The sequence below is a fragment of the Nesoenas mayeri genome (assembly GCF_963082525.1).
Source record: "Nesoenas mayeri genome assembly, chromosome: 5".
NCBI classification, from domain to species: domain Eukaryota; kingdom Metazoa; phylum Chordata; class Aves; order Columbiformes; family Columbidae; genus Nesoenas; species Nesoenas mayeri.
Genome location: NC_137548.1, coordinates 6,489,788 through 6,506,398, shown reverse-complemented (window position 1 = coordinate 6,506,398; position 16,611 = coordinate 6,489,788). Strand labels below are relative to the sequence as shown.

The window sequence follows — 16,611 nt, the reverse complement described above, 5'->3', positions numbered from 1 at the left end:
TTCTGCTTCAACTAATAGAAAGGGAAAGAAACCAACGTCTGTTCCTAAACCACCTCCTTCGGCACAGCAACATAAAACACTACCACAGTGGTATGTAAGGTCATTAGCTTCAAAGCAGCTTCAACTACTGTACTTGCAGAAGCAAAAATTCTGAAAGACACCATATGGCTTCTGTCATGGTAGATAAAGCTAATGGAGGCAAATAATTAAAATTTCAATTTCTCTTCTCTTTGTTTAATCTTTGCCAGTGCAGCACCGACAGTCCCCTGCAAGCCTTTCTTTTCCAGCTATAAAGCACTACCTTCTCTTTGAATCATGTGTTTTTCTCCAGTAGACAAAATGTTTTACTTAATGATGTCCTATAGTTCAGCAAATATGATTAAAAATGTAGAGAAAAAAGTAACTAGATAAAGATCTGATACTATGATAAATCCTATTACAGAAATTCAACTTCGACATTCTCATAGGCAGCTGAGTCAGAAGATAAAAGCCTATGGTCTCACAAGCACATCAAAAATGCAAACATTAAGACTTACCAATTTCTTCTATTTCTTCCAGGAAATCATTATATTCAGTTAGACTGGGAAAGTCGTCCTCTCTTTTGTTGTATCTTTGAGAGAAGATAAACGGGTATTTATATAGCATACAAAGATGCAATTTCAATTCAACCAGGCTCTTGCTGCAAGCGTATTAAGGACTGACCTGGTTTTATCAACAATGTGCTTTGTGGCTCCCACAACCGACCAGCGCACAGAGTCTTTACAAGCAGACACAAGAGCTTTTTTCAAAGGAAAGGAGCCAGCCTGGCATAAACGGGTATGATCTACTACTGTTTGCTGACTCCTTTCCCAGGGTTACAGGTAAACAGGAGCACAGAGGCAAGTACATTCTAATTGCAAACCAGCCCTTCAGCATGACAAACCTGTTAACAAAGGCAGAGATGCTCACAAGAGAAAAGCTTTTCTACAAGTATCAGAAAAGGGAGCTTGGCTTTGTGCCAACAACAGAAACCATGTATCAGCAGCAAACAAACTTCTATGCAATTATCTTATTCCACATCAACAAGCCATTCCAGAACTCATTTATCCAACGCTTGGTAACTGGAAAAATTAAAAAGATGAAGGGACAACTGGCTAGACCATGGACAGCCTTAAAGTCAGGACATGCAGGCTTTCTTACCAAGAAAATACAACGCTAAGATTCTGCCTGCTCTGCTGACCAAGATACATTCAGGAGTACAAAAATCTAATCCAAAGAACTTGGGTCAAGTTCCAATTTGGGGACATTTTCTCTGCCTACTAAAAACTGATCTGGCAAATGCAAGTGAGCCCAGCATTTTGTTTTCTGTTCCAACTACACTTCATTCCACGTTTAGTCAACTAAGTTGACTCCATTCCAGTTTGACTTTTGTTAACTTCAGCAGACTTTATAATAAACATCAAAATTATTACTACTTTCCACATCAGCATCTTGGTATTCAACAACACAATTTCTCCGCATCTCAGCAATATCATATGATTCATTTAGTGTTGTACTAAGTCTTAAATAAAGGCCGCCAAGCTTACAATTGACCTGCACCTTCATTTTTGCACACATAGGTCTCTCCAGGTTTGTTACATTCCACCAGACCATCTTCTACCAACACTGGCATTCTTATAAAATCTTGTTTCTCAGCCACGAGGACTGAGATGCAATTTTAGACCTCATTTATCTCAATTCAAGAGCTCTCAAATCTGCATGACAGACTAATAACACAAGACTTATAAGGAACCATTTCCACTAACAATTGCTCTGTGAAGTAGAAAACAATGTGAACATAGCTGCTCCTTTGTCCATTTGCATTTTGAAGGGAACTGGCCTTCAACTCTCAGAACTGGTCTCCAGGGAACAAAACAATCAAGGTCCTGTTTCTTGCCCCACTCCCATGTTTACCCCCTCAAAGAGAAAGTGGCTGTAGTCCTCAATATCTAATCATCTCCATTTAAGGGGCACGGCTTTGCCAAAGGAGGCCACATAGAAACATCCAACAGCTTCCAAAGCTAAGCAGGAATCCCTCAAGGCCAAGCTGAGCATTCAGTCCTCAGTTGTTGCATAAAATCAGACTCTCTGAAATCTCTCCATGTTAAATGGAGTCAAGTTTTATGGATTGTCACTTAAAAAAAAACCCAAAACAAACTCCTCTGTACTACTAGGGGAATAAGTAGATTTTTAAAAACAGCAATCCATTAAATACATCCACCTCCTGTTCTTTAACTGGCAATACTCACATTTTCAGCACTTTCTTCCGAATTTCCACCTCCTTGTCGACAGCAGGGTCCTCAAAGAGCTGCACTCTGAAGTTGCTCTTGCGCAGGGGGGTGTCGCACTCGTGGCAGTTCCCAGCGCCTCGCACGAACAGCAGATCCACGCAGCTCTCGCATCTACGGGAGAAACGAAGGGAGGAAAAAGGGGCAGAAAGATGTTAAACAGCAACTGAAACACAGAATTGTCCCCCCTTTTTATTGTTTACACACACACTATAAATACACAGCTTATCTGCCCTTGATTTCACTGTTTCTTCAACACGCGACAGCGGTGAGGAGACAAGGGGCTCTCCATCCCAGCTGAGAGGAAATCATCCCAGCAGCACAAATACATTTATCCTCCCTGCCCAAACAACTCGGCCTCTTTGCTGAGACAAAGTTAATCCAAACACAATGATGGGGTTTGTGTCAAGGGGAAGATTGTTTATTGACACCATTAAACTCATTTCACCTGGACCATACTGCAATATCCTTATGTGTGAGCGCTGCCTTGCTGCACAAAGAGCCCTGTTTATTTTCACGATGCCATCCACAGCACAAGGTGCTATTCAGCACAAGCAGCGATACCAAATCTTGCCCAGAGCCTTCCAAGCATCTGCCAACAACAAACCTGAGCTAAACTCCAGCCCCACAAACTAAAAGAATAAAAATACCATTTTAACCAGTGACTAGCATTACGCAGCTCTCCATTGCCTTCTGTTAATACTTTTTAAATTGCACATAAAATATATTGTACACAGAGGCCGCACAGCAATAAACCAAAAATACCTTCCCGGTTTTACTTCTTTTGTCTTAATGAAGATTTCAGATTTTAACAAGACACTTGCTGACCAGTCAAGTTGGCAGCTGATAAAGGAAGAGCTCACAACAAGAAAGCCCATTTTAAAAAAAGGTCTTGGATACTAATCGTGCAAACTTCTAGCAGAGGACAACACCTGCTGCAGTCATTTCCTACTGCTGGGAGGCAAGAGGGTGTCTATTTATAGCTTTGGGATCCTGAAGCCAAAACAGTTGTACATGGAGGGCTAAGCTGTATTGTACCTTCACAAACCCAGCATTGAAGTTAAACAAGTAAGAGAAACAACACCGACACGGTGACGAAGGATCTTCAACAAAACCTTCACCCTGCTGACCTCTCCCCAACTGAACTGGTTCCAGTGCTCAGAGAGGCAGAGCTATAGCTGGAGCCAACCAGTTAAACCCAGCTGCTGTTTTCTAGATTAGAAGGTGAAAAACAAATGCAACTGTATCTTACAATTAAAAAAAGGTTTGTTTTGTTTTGGTTTTTTTTAAAAAAAACACAAGTAAAACTACAGTTTCAAAACGCATCTTGCACAGCAGCTGCCAATGTTCAAGAGGAAACCTTGAATTTATTTGGACGTTTTCCTGCTCCAGAATTCCGGTAGTTAAAAAACCAAGCACATGTAAGGACAATTTATCTGAGAAGGGAAAGATCAAACTTTTTAGCACACTAGGCCTTAAATTCCAAAGGTATTGGGATATCAACTCAAGAAGTGTGCTTCTTTATGAAAAGAATTTAGCTCATCAGCATGGGACAAGCAACACTAACTGCAAGAGAGAAGGAAAGGCAGGGAAAGGGTTTTCTCCTTCCTCCCCAACCTGTCTGTGCAGCAACAGCCCAGGACAGAAGGACAGATTCAGTGTCTCCTTCATTTTAGCAGCTCGTGCTGTTTATAAGTCTCTCTCAACACAGCAACTAAAGAGCAGAAAACAAACAACAAAACAGCAGAAAAAACAACCAATAATCCTCCTTCCTATTTTAAAGTTATAGAAAAGGGAGTGTGAAGCTGCAGAACTCAGCAGGTGGCTCCAAGTGCAGGTGTTTGTATCATTTTGTTTTATCATGGAATTGCCTAAGGACCAACAAAACAGGGTCCCCATGTGCAAAATATTACACACAGACAGCAGCACCTGAAACTACCTCATGTCTCCCCCCTCCCCATATCCCTTCCCTAAATCAAAGACATTTCAAGTTCACACAGGACTTGACTATATTAAAAAAATCCCTCCTTGGAAAGGCACTTGGTACAAGTGTTTTCAGTGCCTTCCCAAACTGCGACCAGTGTTTCTGAGGCTGGAAAATAGCTTTCTATACCAAAAAAAAAATGAGTCAATGCCTCACTATGGGGATCCTACATCAGGCGATCACAGTCTTACTCCCGCATGCACATCCACCCTTGTATTTATTCAGAGATGATTCCTTCTGAATTCAGAAGGGGTTATATGGGGCAAGTGAAAGGCAGACCTGGGCTCTGCCCAAATCCTGCCTCCCCTCCAGCTCCGGACAGATGGAACACACACAGTTAGATCCCGAGCTTACTTTCTAGTAGGTCTGTCATTCTTGCCCCCCAAAAAACGCAGCTGCTTTCCCAGCGATGGCAAACATGTTCAGTCACACATTTCCATCTGATTCTTGAGGAAGAAAAACAACCATTCCCCAAATCCCTCCCAAACGAGTTCTTTTGGTTTTGCTGCAAACCAAAGTCAGAGTGTATGTAAATATTAGGAAGGCAGGATTCAGTTCAGATGGATTTAATAAATTATTTCAATGGCTTGAAACTGCACTTTAAAACATGACTTGAAAAAAATTTACCTCATACTGTACATACAGCATGATTTTTTCTCTTTAAGAAGTGCAACAATTCTTATGATTTCACCAAAGGTACCCAACCCATGCAGCCATCAGACATCCCGGGCAGCACACGGGGACACCCCAACACACGGCTGGCACTGCAGAGCTCCCTCATGGACACAGACCACACCAGTTCAGGTGTTCCTTCCATTTCTTGGCAAGTCCAACACTTCTGCACTTGTCTTAGCGTAAGGACAGGCAGACTACAGAAGCAGGATATCACTCAGTGCATTTTTTAATTGGCCAACACATCATACATAGCTCTCCCCAAAGAAGCAAAGCACCGAAACATCTGCTTAACTCCCCTGAAAATCATGGCCAAAACAGGTGGCCACATATTTTCTTAAATTAGGACCCTTAAATCAGCCATTTTTAATATGCATATATGTATTATATGTGCATATATGTGTATATATATGTGCATATATGTATTATATATGCATACATGCTACCTACATAAACTAACAATGACAGATGTTCATGCTTAAGTCAGGTCTATACTTCTGTTCAAAACTGAATGTATCTGAAGACAACAGCTTCACGTGAGGTCCAAACACACTCAGGATGTGATACTGCCGATTCTCCTCTTCACAATGAGGTTGTACAGCCTCTGTGACCCGTATTGCATATCGCACAGTCACTAAAATCTTTCATTACCTTTTGGATTTAAGTTTGTCTCCGGGAAATAGGTAATGCAGATGAAGATATCAATAGAAAACACCCAGGGAGCTACATATGCACAGACAACAGGGGAAGACTATTAGTAATGCCACCAATGAAAGCAATCACAACACCTCCAGGAATAATAACATCTCCTGGTCTTCTACACGAGGATAATAAACAGCAGTATGCTCATTTTCATTGCCATGGGCACTGGTTTGATCTGTCTTATTCTTCTCTTCCATTCCCATGAAATATTAAACAAGTGGCTCAGTCTCTAAGCAGTCTAGAAAAATGCTACATTTTTGAGGAAAGTAAATAATAAAGCATCTAGACAGTTTGGCACTATCAATACACAAATAGCACTGTGTGACCTTATGTCAGTGTTCAAGGACTTCAGGATCAGGTTCATACTAAAAATGCTTTTGGTATGATGCAGAAAACAAGTAGAGGTTCCTCTCCAGAAGACTGTTAGATACTTATCTACTAAATTACACTTACTGGAACTATTTGTTTTGGACAAAGTGTCTTCAAAGGGTACAAGATTTGTGCCCAGTCCTGCATTCCCCACACATGCACTTCATGGAGAGATGACGGCAGATAAGGAATCAACACCCGTGGACAGGGAACGGATGGAAATGGCTCATGACGTTACCATAGTCTGATGGTGCTGCTAACTTTTCTAGCTTGGCTGGCAAGAGAGCAAACGAAACAGAATAAAGATCTATTTTCACAAGCGGGAGTACAAGATATTCTTTATTTAATATTTTAGATTCTGCCGAGCATAGCAAAAATTTGCAGGACTTGAGATATATGGCCATTAATCAGTTCAGAAAATAAAAACATCTTTGTAGCTTTTACTGGTGATTAGAAATACTACAGAGTTACTACCCTTCTTTAGAATGGCTATTTTTAGTAGATACACTTATTAAACAGTATCAAATGTTTAGAATCTCTCAGCCCCTCTTCTTCAGCTTTTATAACCAAGGTGTTTCTCCTATTTAAATTACAGGCCTAACAAATGATCCTCTCTACTATGGAAAAAACAGTTTAGATTAAAAATACAGCCCTCAACATATAGCCAAGACCTGAATTGCAAACAAATGGAGGGGAAAGAATGAGCAAAAAAAGATGTGTTTTCACTTGTTCCTCAGTTCTGATGTCAGAGAGATATTTACTTACAGAAATGGAATGACTCTTGATTTATGGAGAGGGAACATTAAAAACCCATGAAAACACACACATGAGAAAGCTCACAGAAAGAAAGCTAGATTTTTAAATAAAAGTTGCTTCTAGAAACATTCACAGGGTTTTTTGCTTACCTTGGGTTAGACAATTTTGTGTTCTTGTACAGAGATTCTTGAACTGAGACAAGAAGAAGCCAATTTGGAATGAGCTGCTGTCAAATCTGTTTATTTCGCAACCTTCTGTACACACAGTGAGTCCTCATAACCCACATTGGTTTCTGCTACACAGCCCAGGGTCCGTCTCCCCTTTGCAGTTGACCATTGCAGGTTTATTTTCCAGGCTGTTGGACTAATAGGCACAGTCTAGAAGGAAAGTCCTCCCTCGAACCTGCAGCAGCGATGATTTATGTGATCTAAAAAGCTAAGGGAACTGAGCAAAAGCAATTTTTTCCCATGCTACAGGTTAGGGATCAAAAACTGAGGGAAGAGAACAAAGCATGAATGCAATGACACCAAGAGCCTCAGAATAAAGGAGCTTATGAGATCAGTAGCTCCCAGATGAGTAGGGAGGTGGGGACAAAAATAAGTCTTTTCCTTGTTGCACTTCAGCTTCAGGAATTCAGAAATCCTCATTCAAGTACACGCAGAAGCAGCTGCCTCTGTGTTCTGGGCCATCTCTTCCCTGTCCGCCAAATACAGGAGGGAGCTGGAAGGAAATGATCCCAAATGCTCTTTCCCTCTCCCCTCCATTCAGACTCTGTGAAGTCCCAGCAATGGGGATTTGCTATTCTCACCGTGTAAGGAGACAACTTCAGGATGCTCTCAAAACCTTATTTGGACGAAACACCCACAATAGGTTTGACTTCAAGCAATAAATAAACAGGTCTCACAGCAGCCCACAAACCACGGAGAGATTACCACTCATTACGGCAATAAGACGTATCTCGGGTTTCAGACAGAAATCACAACTACCAATCAACAGATGGTATTTTTTTGGTTTTTAAACACTGTTGATAAGTTATCTTCAGTTGTCTGCAGCTCCCCTCTGTTCAGCCCACAGCAACATGTGCTGCAAAACGAAATCTCCGAGATTATTTCACTAACATTTTCTTCCTCCAAAGTATTGAGACTCCAGAGAGCTGATCTTAACCCCTCCTGTAAACAACAAAACCAAAAAACAAGACTCCAATACTCTGCCTATATCTGTATTATGTCAATTCTCAGCATCATCTGCCAAGCTGCTGAGCATACAATCCTTCTTTGAAACGACTTATGTCTTTTGGGAAAAGGATGAGCACACACACTGGTTCATTTTTGTTCTGTCAGATGAGTTCTGCTCCATGGTACAGAAAGGAGGAGGTTAAATGAGCCCAGACATCTCAAAAATGTAGGAGACACTCAGCCACAATTAACCCTTTTTTCCAAATACCCATAAACATACCCCGATACACAGACCAGTTCATCTCAACTGCACTCATCAGAAAAAAAGCAGAGCAGGTAGTGGTTGAAATACAGCCTTGAATGACTGGCATTTTAAGGAAAAAAAGACATACTGAGTCGATTAATAAGAAACAGAAACATTTCCACCACCCATTGTGTTTCAACATCTCCATTACAAAACCATTTCAAGTGGCTTGGACCTGACAAGAGTTTGCAGCAAGCTGAAACTTAAAAGGCTCCTCTATACTGGATAAATTTATTTTTTCCTAGAACAACAACCACCAAAAAAAGAGCCTTTTATAGTATTAACTCTGGACAATATAGATAAAAATATTTCTACAGGTATTTAAATAAAAGTGGTTCTTTATGAGATACTGCTGCCTAGTCAATTAAGCACATAATTCCAAAAAACATGTCTTACAGTACAATTATGTCAATTTGGTCAAACAACAGGCCAACACTTGACAAGCCAATTCCTGACACTTCAAGAGCAGCTGTGTGGCATTGAGAAATAAAATGCTTTCACAACAACTAGGCATACCAAAATTGACCCAGAATTTACCCAGTGTACCAGAACAACTACTTCAAATCCATTACAGTCTACTGAGCAAACACATGCACTAAAATAATAATTCAGCTATGTCAATAACCCTTTTATTATGCTTTATTCTCTTTGAATAAGAACGCTTGCAAGTTTTCAGGGTTCTCAACAAACACCAAATTGGGTAACTATCAGGATTAGTAGCTGCCCAACGCACACCTGAACTTAAGATACAATTACAAAAACTTTCCATGTCTGGATAAAGTGCAGAAAGTGCACTTTTTTTTAGACATGATCCAGCTCAACACTGCCCGTTGTCTCACAAGACAAACATACTTACTGTTAACACATTTCAGATCTCACACCAAACTCGGTACAAGACCCATTGCTCCCTTCTCCTTCTGTATCCATTTCGAAACACAGAATCATTTTGGTTGGAAGAGACCCTCAAGATAGAGTCAAACCATAACTTAACCTAAATCTAGCACTAAACCATGTCCGTAAGAGACTCATCTCTGCGTCTTTCAAACCCCTCCAGGGATGGTGACTCCACCACTGCCCTAGGCAGCCTGTTCCAAAGCCTGACAACTCTTTCCGCAAATAATTTTTTCCTAATATCCAGTCTGAACCTCCCCTGGTGCAACTTGAGGCCATTTCCTCTCATCCTATCACTTGCTACTTGGGAGAAGAGACCAACACCCGCCATGCTACAACCTCTTTGCAGGTAGTTGTAGAGAGTGAGAAGGTCTTGTTACCCCATAAGAAAGTCCTTTGCCATGATATGAATTATACAAAATGGGAGGTATGATATGAAACTGGGAGGAGTGGTTGATACAGCAGAAGGCTGTGCTGCCATTCAGTGAGACCTGGACAGGCTGGAGGACTCGGCAGAGAAGAACATAAAGAAATTCAACAAAGGCAAGGGAAGGGTCCTGCACCTGGAGGAACAACCCCAGGTACCAGTAGAGGTTAGGGGCAGACCTGCTGGAAAGCAGCTCTGCAGAGAAGGACTTGGGAGTCCTGGTGGACAACAGGTTGACCATGAGTCAATAATGTGCGCTTGTGGCCAAGAAGGCAAATGGTACCTGGAGTGCATTATGAAGAGTGTGACCAGCAGGCCGAGGGAGGTTGTTCCTCTTCTTCTGCTCTGCCCTGGTGAGGCCGCATCTGGAGTAGCTGTGTCCAGTTCTGGGCTCCCCAGTTTAAGGAAAAGAAATTACTGGAGGGAGTCCAGCAGTGGGCTACAAAGACCATTAGGGGTCTGAAGCACCTTCCTTCTGAGGAGAGACTGAGAGAGCTGGGGCCGTTCAGCCTGGAGAAGAGAAGCTGAGAGGGGATCTCATCAATGTTTATCAATATCTCAAGGGTGGGTGTCAAAAGGATGGACCAGACTCCTTTCAGCTGTGCCCAGTGACAGGATGAGGGGCAACAGGCACAGACTTAAACACAGGAGGTTCCATCTGAATATGAGGAGAAACTTCTACAGCGGGGGCTGAACTGCCCCCAGAGCTGACAGCTCTTACTAACTCAAATATTTTAAGCATTCACTTCCTCAGTCTTACAAAACACCTGCACACACCAGAAATCACACTGGAAAAAAAAAACAAACACACAAAAAACAACAACGCAGACAAAAGAAAATAAACGCTTTGTGGACCCAAAATAGCCAGGACAAATTTTTTACTTGACCCAAACCAAAGCTTGTACCTTCTGTTCTGTACTTTCAATGTGTTTTACAGTGCAATAATAGCATGTGGAAGCAAGACAAGGAAATACAGCTACATGGCAAAACAGAAAAAAATACTGAAAAAGTATTGCGGCATGATGGGATATCCTGATCACATTACTGAGGGCTTGTCACAAGACACTCCTATATTTCATGCCTAGTCTCTGAAAGTAAGATGATAAAGTTGATAAGACACCCATCTGTAAAAGAACCAGGCATCTAATCAAGGTTTTCCTTAAAACCAAGTGTTTTGGGGTCTCAATGGAAAACATGCAAGCATTTAACACTCTCTCAAATCAAAACCTTTACTGATGCCTTGGAAACGTACCTGTCAAATGACCTGCATGCATTGGCTCATCTCTCCCAGCTTTTGGGAGGAACCGAGCCAAACTTCTGCCAAGAGCACAGGTTTGTATTCCACTTGAAGCATGAAATGTACACAGTCCAGTTTCTTATGCTATTCAAATAGAGAAAGACAGTGTGGGTGTATGGGCACACACTTAAAAACAGCTAAAAGAAAAAAGTCTGCTGGAGCAATAATTACATTGTCCATGTTCTGGATAGCTTAGAAAACACTATCAGTGCTCAAACAGCAATGTGTGGTGAAGCACTGTCTTCTCTACTTGTTAAGCTTCCTTGGTTCGAAAAGACTGAAAGAACAAAATGCTACGTATGAGTTCCTGCATAAATCGTGTTTTATGATACAAGAAAGTCAACTGTTTCTTTGTAACTTGTCATAAACGAGTGATCAGACTCAAAGGTTAAGACACCAAGTCCCATTCTCATGAGCAGCAAAAGTCTGAACAAACTGGAGTTTAAATATGCAGCCCAGGAAACCCAAAATTCTATTTCTACATGTTAAGCCAGCACCAATGCCAAAGAAGCTACTGTAATTTGCCTCAGCACCACCGTACACTGTCCTCTCCTGCAGGCCAGAAACAACCATTTGTGCAGCCACATGGCTGTTTCCCGAGTTATTTTCCAGCCAGATGAACTCTCCCATTTGGTTCACCACACAGGTCACAAACACTTGTACCGGCACACAGCAATGGGCAAAGCGAAGGGAGGAATGAGCAACCAGGGTGAGAAAGCTGAAGTTGTCAAATATAAAATCCCAGGCAAAGCAGGTAAATCAAGCACTATCGTGGAAGTTTTGAAAGCCAGACATGTTGAAGACTCATTCACTGGGGAAGCTGAAGCATGAAGAGAACAAGGGCTGTGTTTAGTACTTGTGAAAACACCACCACATACCTACACAGCTTTGCAGACCTGCTCTCCCAGTGGAAACAGGAGAACCCTCAAGTGAATTCCAGATCCCAACAAGTTCAGCAGCCAAACTTGTTGCAGCCTTCAGACAGCTTAGGACATCCCTCAAGGGTCAGTACGGGCACCAGTACTATTCGATATATTCATCGATGACTTGGATGAGGGAATAGAGTGCACTGTCAGCAAGTCTGCTGATGACACCAAGCTGGGAGGAGTGGCTGACACGCCAGAAGGCTGTGCTGCCATCCAGAGACCTGGACAGGCTGGAGAGTTGGGTGGGGAATAACCTAATGAAATATAACAAGGGCAAGCGTAGAGTCTTGTATCTGGGTAAGAACAACCCCAGGTTCCAGTATAAGTTGGGGAATGACCTATTAGAGAGCAGTGTAGGGGAAAGGGACCTGGGGGACAGCAGGATGACCATGAGCCAGCACTAGGCCCTTGTGGCCAGGAAGGCAAATGATACCTGGGGTGTTGTTATAAGGGGGGTGGTTAGTAGGTCCAGAGAGGTTCTCCTGCCACTCTACTCTGCCCTGGTGAGACCACACCTGGAATATTGTGTCCAGTTCTGGGCCCCTCAGTTCCAGCAGGACAGGGAACTGCTGGAGAGAGTCCAGCGTAGGGCAACGAAGATGCTGAAGGGAGTGGAGCATCTCCCGTGTGAGGAAAGGCTGAGGGAGCTGGGGCTCTGGAGCCTGGACAAGAGGAGACTGAGGGGTGACCTCATTAATGGTTATAAATATGCAAAGGGTGAGTGTCACAAGGATGGAGCCAGGCTCTTCTGGGTGACAACCAATGATAGGACAAGGGGCAATGGGTACAAACTGGAACACAGGAGGTTTCATTTAAACTTGAGAAGAAACTTCTTCTCAGTGAGGGTGCCAGAGCCTGGCCCAGGCTGCCCAGGGGGGTTGTGGAGTCTCCTTCTCTGGAGACATTCAAACCCACCTGGACACCTTCCTGTGTAACCTCATCTGGGTGTTCCTGCTCCGGCAGTGGGGGTTGGACTGGTTGAGCTTTCGAGGTCCCTTCCAATCCCTGACATTCTGCGATTCTGTGATCCCCCAAGTACTCCCATTCAGGCAGCTCTGGCTGTGTGCTGCCACTGAGGGAGCTCTGACAAAGGGAGGTGACACCCCAACTGCCCAAGAGCCTGTGACGTGAGCACCAGCACAGCTGGGCTGGAAACAGGGAAGAGGATGGCACCATGGCAGGCAACCTCTGAACACCTTAGGTTGATGTAGGATCACACCCTCAAAACCTCTGCCAACAAAAGACCCTCCCCAGCATCCAGCACATTCTTTACAAACCGCATAACAACATCTAAGGCAAGACAACTGAACTCTAGGAGAAATACTTACCCTGGAAGAGGGTTCCTCACCAGTGGAAGTAACCACATTAAATCAAACCTGGGGAGATGCTCAGCATGGCATCAGGGACCCCAAAAAGGTTCTTTCAGTCTGAACAGGACCCCAGAACTAAGTTAGCAGGAACAGCCACTCAGTAGAACAGCATAAAAAGCTGTTCCTCTCTTCCCAAGCTCTGAATTCAACAGCACCCAATGCTGTTTATTAAAATTTGTCCCTCGCTTCCCTCTTACTAAACTTTTATGGCACATTCAGCTATTTTAGTTTGATCCAAAAGTATAAGGAGAAATAACACAACCCAAAGAGCACCCATCATTATTTCAGGGTACCCTCAAAGCTGCTTGGTCAACACACCTCTAGAAAGGTGAGTTGACGCACAGTTACAGCACAAGAATGGGTGTGATAACACACAGACAATAAAAAGTATTTTTTCAGAATTGCTAAAAATAAAGGAGCCAAAAAGCATGTCTTATTTCAGAATGTCATGTTGTTTCAGAGTATTTTAACAAAACATGCAAGATTACAGATGAGTTCTTTCACAACAGAAACAGAAGGCAACACAACTGGAAAGAAAAACATTAATGCATTTGAAACAAGCCACAAAGTCACTGGGAGCTCATCATTTAAAGAGCAGAAGAAGAGAAGAAGAGACACCCCTACACCTATTAAATGACCTGCAGGATTTGAGACTTTACCCCAAATGACATGTGCAGTTGTGATCACTCACACTCAAGACAGATGAACTCACCCTATAAATCCAGAAAAAGGCAACTAGGATGATCACAACACTGGGACAATTGGGAGAAATGGGAGAAAAAGCTACTTAAAACAAATAGGTCCAACCAGTAGTGTAAAAATTTTTACTGGAAATTGCAGTTCTCATCAGCCACAATAGTGAGAGTCTGGAATGACACCCAATAGAAGTAAAAGGGCAAAAATTAGTTTAAAAACAAAGTTTTATAAGCTGACAAGGAGGATTTGATGACCTGATTGTCTTCAACAGGTAACTGGATTTGATAACCAAGAAGGTGCTTCTGGTCCTATCAACATGCTCTAAATTCTGAAACTTCAAGACAACAACTTGAGAAAAAAAAGATAAAAGCTAATTTTAGTGAAGATACTGAAATATTATGTGCATCTTTGAATACTGAATATATATTTTTTAAGGATGACATGCATGGCACAGATGTTCTAGCATCTGCTCCTTTGCTTAGAACACAAATAACTCCTATCAGTCTAAAGCAGTCTTTCATAAATTACACAGATTTATATTACCAATAACCAATTAATTTATGGTTTATTCCAGATAAAATAGTATGTGCATGTCCCAGAGATGCAAACTTGATTCACTTGGATCAATTTTATCACCTTATGGAAACAGACCATTCTGCTTGTCTTTAACAGCTGATACAGCAGCAAGAAGAAAACTAGAGAGTAAATATTCTCAGCGTGTCTTATTTCAGATAACACATGTAATATAATATGGATATATATTCTACCAGAATGTAAAAAATCTTCTTGTACAAAGTCCATAGTAGTTGATGTAGATTTCTGTACTCCTACACAGAATCACAGAATGTCAGGGATTGGAAGGGACCTCAAAAGCTCATCCAGTCCAATCCCCATGCCGGAGCAGGAACACCCGGATGAGGTTACATGTCCTACCTTATGCCTTAGTTCACAGGTAAAACAAGTTTAGATGAACTTCTGTGCAGCAAAGGTGGTGGTCAGGACTCAACAAATCCTCATGTCCATCTCATCAGTCCAATGCAGCTTTAGGGAACGAGCTTCTTCCCGAGACTGCTGCCTTTGCAGGGAGCCAGACCAAAACCACCAGTAGCCTTTGAATACTAAGGACTCCGTAGCATTGTTGCTGTTGAGTACACTTTAGTTTCCAAGACTAGTGTGGGAAATTTTATATCACATCCCAATTTCCTACTGGGATTTCAGTTGATTAGGGCATTCTTTATTTGCTGCTCTAAAGCACCTTTTCAAATGACTTGCTAAATCTCTGCTGCCTTTACTATTACAACTTGAATGGCTGGATGTCAGGGAAAGAAGAATGATCTCTACACAGCCCTCAAATACCTTACAGAGCAGAATCGAAAGTATTCTTAAGTTGCAGTAAATTTCATCAGAAGAAAGAAAAACAAACAAAAGGGAAGGGGGGAGCAAAAGGGAAAATCCACTTACAAAGAGTGAAAAGTTTACGTATTTCTGTTTTTTAAAACATAGAAAAATATATACCTTTGACATCCAATACGTTTGATAATTAAATCAGGGGCGCAAGGGACCGCAGGTCATCACCTGCCACAGGTTACTGTCCAGAGGAACCTGCTGAACATCTGCCCCGAACATTTGACAAGTTTAGTTTGTTTTGTAAGCTAAAAACGTTAAAAGAGAAGTAAAGAATGAACCCAAACCCAAGTGAGGCATCTCTTGTTGCAGGGGATCGCTGGTTGAGGAGCATGCATGCTGTCCTCGTACCTAAAATAAGCTCATTTGTGCCGTATCACTTCCCAGAGCTGGCACTTTTGATCCGCTAATGATCTTTAGCATCACAGGCACCTTCTCACGCTGAAATGGCAGCACTAAGAAAGGCAAGTTCCTAGAGTTACAGGTTCAGGTTTAGTTTCTGTAAGCCAGCAGATTTTATTGCATTTTCTTGAAAAAGCTTCTTTATTTCACCAGAATAAGTGCAAGGGAGATATTCATTAGAAAATCCCAACAGTAGCAATTCAAACAGTTTCTCCACCTCCCAAGTCTCATTTGGGAATCTCTCACTTCCTACCCATTTTTAAGGGTCATTCCTCACTCCATTTTCACATAATCCCTAAACAACCATTATCACACCTTTTCTCAGCATGAGATAAAATATAGACTGTGCTTAATAAACAGTGGAGACCTTAAAATTACATTCTTGGTGGGACACAGCTTGATAAATATCTCAGATGTCTTGAAATACCCTACAATATACAACACGTCGCTAGTGAAACAACCTCAGAAACAAATACGTTTTGACTTATTAAAAGAGAAAGGAAAAACACACCAAAACCTCCTCCCCCTATCCCATGTTGATCATTGAACAGGTCAAATTGCAATTTCCTTGTTAAGGGTGGCAGAGATCCTGACCTACTTAAAACTTCTTGCTTTGTAAATTTAATAATTAAAAAAATGCTTAAAAATAAATGGCAATTGCTGTTTCAGTACATTAAAGCAGTTGGTGGACATCACGTAAACTTTTTGAAGGCAAAATTTAAGATCGCATTCAACACAACTTCTCTTAGGTGTTAAAAATAAGGAGGACATATGTCAGCCCTTCATTAGCTATGCTGGCATCTTGACCATTCCCTACACATTGTAGGGAACAAAACCCCAGCTTTATTTCAGTGAAGTTGGAGATGCCTTCACAGGTTGTTACCAAAGAGGAAACAAAGTGTTCTCCCAAAGTTGTGGCACATTTCGAAC

The 16,611-nt window shown here is 41.9% G+C and overlaps 1 protein-coding gene across 1 annotated transcript in view; it reads right to left on the bottom strand.

The window, feature by feature from the left end:
* Positions 1-16,611, bottom strand: part of MNAT1 (MNAT1 component of CDK activating kinase) — a 130,803-nt gene that overhangs the window by 89,815 nt on the left and 24,377 nt on the right. Inside the window, exons 2-3 of the mRNA XM_080346108.1 lie at positions 2,268-2,420; positions 537-610 (exon numbers count right to left, since the gene is read on the bottom strand). Of these exons, the coding sequence (XP_080202234.1) occupies positions 537-610; positions 2,268-2,420 (227 nt within the window). The remainder of the gene's footprint in view (positions 1-536; positions 611-2,267; positions 2,421-16,611) is intronic.